This window comes from Cetorhinus maximus, chromosome 21, assembly GCF_964194155.1.
Source record: "Cetorhinus maximus chromosome 21, sCetMax3.hap1.1, whole genome shotgun sequence".
In the NCBI taxonomy this organism is placed as follows: Eukaryota; Metazoa; Chordata; class Chondrichthyes; order Lamniformes; family Cetorhinidae; genus Cetorhinus; species Cetorhinus maximus.
In genome coordinates this window covers 86,123,765-86,130,061 of record NC_135899.1, presented here as the reverse complement: position 1 = coordinate 86,130,061, position 6,297 = coordinate 86,123,765, and the positions used below count along the sequence as shown (strand labels likewise).

The window sequence follows — 6,297 nt, the reverse complement described above, 5'->3', positions numbered from 1 at the left end:
AGATCCCTCTCAGGCAGGGCCAGCATTGGTTCCATGGGCCAGAGGACGACCACCAAGGTCATTGACGCCAACAGGACAGCAGAGTCAGCAGGCTGTCTCAGATGCCAGTCCGAGTGATGGGGCAGGACCAAGACATAGCACCCAGAAACGAAAGCATAAGGCACCTTAGGCACACTACGGGTTTTTCACTGGTGGTTTTTTGTTGGCCCGAGATGGGGCCCTTATGATTTTATTTGATTTGTAACACTCTTGTCTTTTTTTTGCAATAAGCTGCTTTGTTTCACACATTAAATTGAGATATGTCACCATGGCTGTGGGTGCCTCTTTTCTTCTGCATGTGTATGGTTTGCAAAACTGTAATGACTGCTTTTTTGGACATTCAGCTTTATTAACAATGCCCTTAGTTACTGCTGCTAACCTGGCAGATTTTGCACTTAGGTGTCGAGTATCAATGTCCTCGTGGACCATCTGTGTTGAGCTAGCTGAAGGTTCATTGGATTAAAGCCTCCCGGGTGTCCCTACCTCCCCGGAGTATGCCCAGGTCAGCGTCTACCCCCTCAGCATTTCCCTGTGCGTGCTCATCCTCGGACTCACTGCTGGACTCATCGTGTGTAGCCGCAGCTGCTGCGTTGACGTTTTCATCGTCCACTGCGTCCCCCCTTTCCAGCGCAAGATTGTGCAGAGTGCAGCATGCAACCACCATCACTGAAACACGATCTGGGGGGTACTGGAGTGCGCCCCCTGAGTGGTCCAGGCAACGGAAGCGCATCTTGGGAAGACCGATGGTTCTCTCAACCACAGCCCTTGTGGAAGCATGGCTCCTATTGTGGCACTACTCAGCTTCTGTTCTTGGATAGCGGAAAGGCGTCATGAGCCACCTTCTGAGGGGATAGCCCGTCACCCAGCAGCCATCCATCCAGCCGGGCTGGAGCACTGAAGAGCCCCGGCACCTGTCAGTGTCTGAGGATGTAGGCGTCATGGGAACTGCCTGGGTACCTTGCACAGACTTGTAGAATCTGCATCCTGTGATCACACACTATCTGCATGTTCATGGAGTGAAAGCCCTTCCTCTATGACGAAGGCACCGGGCTCACCTGCTGGCGCCTTGATGGCCACATGTGTGCAGCCGATTGCACCCTGGACACGGGGGAAGCCAGCAATGGCCGCGAAGCCTCTGGCTCATCGTGTCTGGATTTCCTGATCACAGCGGTAGCGGACGAAGGTCAGTGCACGCCTGAACAGTGCGTCTGTAACCTGCTTGACACAAGTGTGGACAGTTGATTGGGTGACACTGCAAAGATCACCCACTGATACCTGGAAGGAGCCAGAGGCATAGAAGCTGAGGGCAGCTGTTGACTTTTAGAGACACTGGCATGGGGTGTCCGCCCACACAGTTAGGGGAGATCTCAGGGCCAATCATCTGACAGATAGAGTTGACTATCTCGCTTGAGAGACGGAACCTCCTTCGGCACTGCACCTCAGTCATATTGAGGTAGCTGCTTCGCTGCCTGTATACCCTGGCAGCAGGAAAGTGGCGGCTTCTGTGGCCCCTTCCGCCTTGGACTTCCTGTTGGCCCTGCGCCCCTTGTGCCTGCTGTGCCTGTCCTCCCAAAGGTGGCTCCCCTGGAGGCTGAATGTGCACTCCTGGCCTCCTCCCCCTTCTAGCCCTCCCTCCTCAGAGGAGCTGCCTCCAGTGGAGAGTTCAGCTCCCATTCCCAGGCTAAGGGATGACATCCTGAAACCTGCAGGCCTAGAAAAGACTCCTCACTGCAGAGTACTGACCTAAAGGTTAAGAGTCCAGAAAGAGCAGCTGGTATGCATTCTGAAGTACTGCAGATCACACAGGCAAGTTTGTAAAACTTTCAAAAATAAATACTTGACTGTTCACATACACGACCCCAGTGAGCCCTCTTATCCCGCGCATGGATGAGGTTAATACAAATGTGTCCTACCTGCCTGGCCATTGTGCCTGTGCGCCGACCCGAAGATTGCACGGGTGCTGAAAAATCGGCGTCGGTTGAACATTTAAGGGCCTTAACTGTCCTGTTAATTAATGGCGGGCACGCGTCGGACATCATCGCGTGCCCGCACAGCCAAATATTGCGATGGCGCGTGGTGACGTCGGGACGCTTGCCCGACGTCACCAGACGCGCAGAGCCCACCCCCGCACAACAATGGGAAAGTTCTGCCCTAAGGGTAATTACAAAGGAATGAGGGCAGAGTTGGCTGGAGTGGACTCGGGAAGGAGTTTAGCAGAAAAGACAATTGATGAACAATGGCAGATGTTTAAGAAAATAGTTCATGACCCACAACAAAGATATATACCAGTGAGGAAGAAGAATTGTAGGAAGGGGATAAACCAACCACAGTTAATCAAGGAAGTTAAGGATAGTATCAAAGTGAAAGAAAAAACATACAATGTGGCAAAGATTATTGGTAAGCCAGAGGATTGGGAAAGTTTTAAAAACCAACAGAAGATGACCAAAAAAATAATTAAAAGGGAGAAAATAAACTTTGAGAGTAAATTAGCAAGTAATATTAAAATGGACAGTAAGAGCTTCTTTAAATATATAAAAAGAGAGAGGCCAAAGTCAATATAGGCCCCTTAGAGAAAGAGGCTGGGTATATGATATGGGGAACCAGGAAATGGCAGAGGAGTTGAGTAAATACTTTGCATCAGTTTTCATGGTAGAAGACATTAATAGCATACCAAAAATACTAAATAATCATGGGGCAAAAGGGGGGAGGAAATTAATACTATAACTATCGCTAGAGAAAAAGTAGTAGGGAAACTAATGGGGCTAAAGGCTGATAAGTCACCTGGATCTGATGGGTTGCATCCTAGGCTATCAATGAAAATAGCTGCAAAGATAGTGGATGTACTGGTAGTAATCTTCCAAGAAACATTATTGAAATATATAAGATTCTTAAGGGCTTGACAGGGTAGATGCTGAGAGGCTGTTTCCCTTGTGGGAGAGTCTAGGACCAGAGGGTATAATCTCAGAGTAAGGGGTCACCCATTTAAAACAGAGATGAGGAGGAATTCCTTCTCTCAGAGGGTAGTCAATCTGTGGAATTCTTTACCGCAGAGGACTGTAGAGGCTGGGTCGTTAAGTATATTCAAGGCTGAGATAGACAGATTTTTAATCAGTAAGGGAATCAAGGGTAATGGGGAAAAGGCAAGGAAGTGGAGTTGAGGATTATCAGATCAGCCATGATCTCATTGAATGGCGGAGCAGACTCGATGGTCCGAATGGCCTACTTCTGCTCCTACGTCTTACGGTCTTATGGTCTTATTCCTTCCATTAACACGTGGAAGACACTTTGCAGTTAGAGTACTTTCAATTAACCTGTATGGTACAACTTTGTACATGCTATCCTAACTAAAATCATTTACCTAAACTAAAAGGGTATATTTGCAAGTAATCTGCACTAGTACACAGAAAGAAAATAGTGTGTTCACACATCAATGGTTACAGGAAAGTACAGTAATCAAATTATGTATGAACTGAAATTTGAAAACTTCACAAAACTCAGATCCCCAGCTGAACCACATCCCCAAGGATTATAGTTTGAAAATCTAGGGTGTAGATCACTGTAATTTTTTTTTAACCTTCCCTTTACAATCCAGAACTGACAACTAATTTCATTCTCTCCAACAATACAATCAGTACAGATAGGTCATTGTAAAATAAAAGCAAAATACTGCAGATGCTGGAAATCTGAAATAAAACAGAAAAATGCTGGAAAAACTCAGCAGGTCTGGCAGCATCTGTGGAGGGAGAAACAGAGTTAACTTTTCAAGTCTAAATCACTGTTCTTCTTAGATCATTGTGAAACTGCGTGTACCAATGATTATGTATCCTCAGGACCTCCAAGGATGAGTTGACCATCCAGGATGGATCACTTTTATTATCGTGTAGGGAAACACAGTACAGTGAAGTCTCACAAATAACCAGATAGTCTGTTTTTGGGATGAGGAGAGGCCTACTGGTCAGCATTACTATGTATCCTCCTTCATATTGTGCCTTGGGATGTTTTGTGTTCATCTAAGCAGGCAAGCTCAGGTTGGTCTCACCTAAAATACTGCTGCTGGAATAATGCAGTCCTTTCCCAATAGTGCAGTAGATGAGGTGTTAGGCTTGGCTCAGTGGGTAGCGCTCTCAACTGAGTCACAAGGGTGTGTGTTTAAGTTCCACTGTAGAGTTTGTGCACAAAATCGAGGTTGACTCCAGTGCATAATTGCACTATTGGAGGTGCTGTTTCTCAGATGAGGTTCTAAACCATAGCCCTGTTTGCCCTCTCAGGAAAGATCTCATGACATTGTTTTGAAGACGAGCAGGGGAGACCTCCCCAGTGACTCATGCCTAATGTTTACTCCTCAACCAACATCACTGAAACAGGTTTATTGCATTGCTGTTTGTGGGAGCTTGCTGTGCAATTGATTGCTTCTTTCCTACATTATAACAGCAACCACACTTCATTGGCTGCAAGGCGTTTGAAGGGCGTGAAGGGAACATAGGAACATAAAAACAGGAGTAGGCCATTCGGCCCCTTGAGCCTGATCTGCCATTGAACTAGATCATGGTTGATCTTCTACCTCAATGTCATCTTCCCACACTATCCCCGTATCCCTTGGTGCCATTGGTATCTAGAAATCGATTGACCTCTGCTTTGAACATACTCAATGACTGAGCTGCTACAGCCCTCTGGGGTGGAGAATTTCAAAGATTCACCACCCTCTGAAGAAATTCCTTCTCATCTCAGTCCTAGATGACCTGCCCCTTATTCTTTTTTTAATTCATTCCTTCACATTTCAAGTCCATATGACTCTACTTTGAAGCTAAAAAATCTTTCGGACTCGAAACCTTAACTCTGTTTCTCTTTCCACAGATGTTGCCAGGCCTGCTGAGTTTTTCCAGCACTTTGTTTTTATTTTAGCCCAAGCTCCGATCCCTGCGAGATCCCACTGGTCACAGCCTGCCAACCTGACAATGATCCATTTATCCCTACTCTTGTTTTCTGTTCGCTATCCAATCCTATCAGTGCCAGTGTTCTCCACCCCCCCCCCCCCCCCCAATCTCATGTTCTCTAAAACAGAAAATGCTGGAAAAAGGTTTATTTCAGATTTCCAGCATCCGCAGTATTTTGCTTTTATACCCTTGTGCTTTCATTTTGCTGACTAACCTCCTGCGTGGGACTTCATCGAAAGTCTTCTGAAAACCCAACGGGCGCTGTGTTAATGTAAAGTGCCTCTTTTATTATGTGCTCACACGGACCCCACAACTTTCCTACTCAGAACGCTTCAATCTGAGTCAAAACAGCTAAATTAACATCCCGGTGTCCGTAACGTTATATGCAAAAAAAAACCTCAATCAAAATCTAAGTTATAAGATATGATTTTTGCAACAAAAAAACAATTGCGAAGGGGGTTGGGTTTGGGTGGAGGAGTTATAAGAATTAGATCCCTTTTCTTCTTGATCTGTGGTAGGCGCTGTTTTCTCCCTTTGAGTCGAGCACATCCGCAAGGAGACGCACAGGAATCTGCAAAAGGATAATTGTGGGAAGGAATGACCCTGAGGGACGACCCAAACTCTCCTAAATTGATGGGACATTTACATGGCCTTTAAGGGCAGAATCGCGGGGACTAAGGTATGAGTTTGGGAGATGGGTTACCTGTTGTTCATTTTCAAGAGGCCAGGATGAATGGTGAAGCGCAGCCTAGTGATCCTGTCTTAGTAGCGGAAGTAAATGGTTCACATTTCCCCTGTCTGAACAACACAACATGAATAAACATAGTCCTTCCCAATGTGTGCAAGAGACGCAGTAACAGATTGGTCATACCTTTTAATTAACCATGCAATTTGTGAAAAAATACAAACAATATTATTTCGTAATTGTATAGAGAGAGGGAAAAAAAAACAGGGTTTCTCCAGTCGGTTGCAACAAATTGTGTTATATCCGTGTGGCATTAACACGCAATGCAGGATTTTCGAACTAGTGTTTGCTTCTTGATATTCCAAGCGGAATTCATGTTTTACATTAGTCACCAGAAACTCAACACGAGAAGTTTTCAACATCTAATTTTCGTTAAAAAAAAAATGTGGAACTGCCTGGACTGTAGGTTAAGGTAACATTCTGAGTAACCACATTGTTACTACCGTTTGGTGTTTTTTGGGGAACTGTAAACGCTCTTTCACGTTTCCAAAGAAATAACGAACAGAGGGAATCTTTACTAACCCATTCATAAAAACCTACACACGAGGAATCCAGGTGGTGCCAACAGTTGATACACTT

General features: G+C 45.5%; 1 protein-coding gene across 2 annotated transcripts in view; it reads left to right on the top strand.

Annotated features, from left to right (window-relative positions):
• Positions 1-5,482: 5,482 nt before the first annotated feature.
• Positions 5,483-6,297, top strand: part of LOC144696095 (putative transmembrane protein 244) — a 35,601-nt gene continuing 34,786 nt past the window's right edge. The window contains exon 1 of one of the 2 annotated variants that reach the window (XM_078567353.1): positions 5,483-5,652. In XM_078567353.1, the coding sequence (XP_078423479.1) occupies positions 5,620-5,652 (33 nt within the window). In that variant the 5' untranslated portion in view covers positions 5,483-5,619. The remainder of the gene's footprint in view (positions 5,653-6,297) is intronic. The other variant, XM_078567355.1, reaches the window with a different exon arrangement.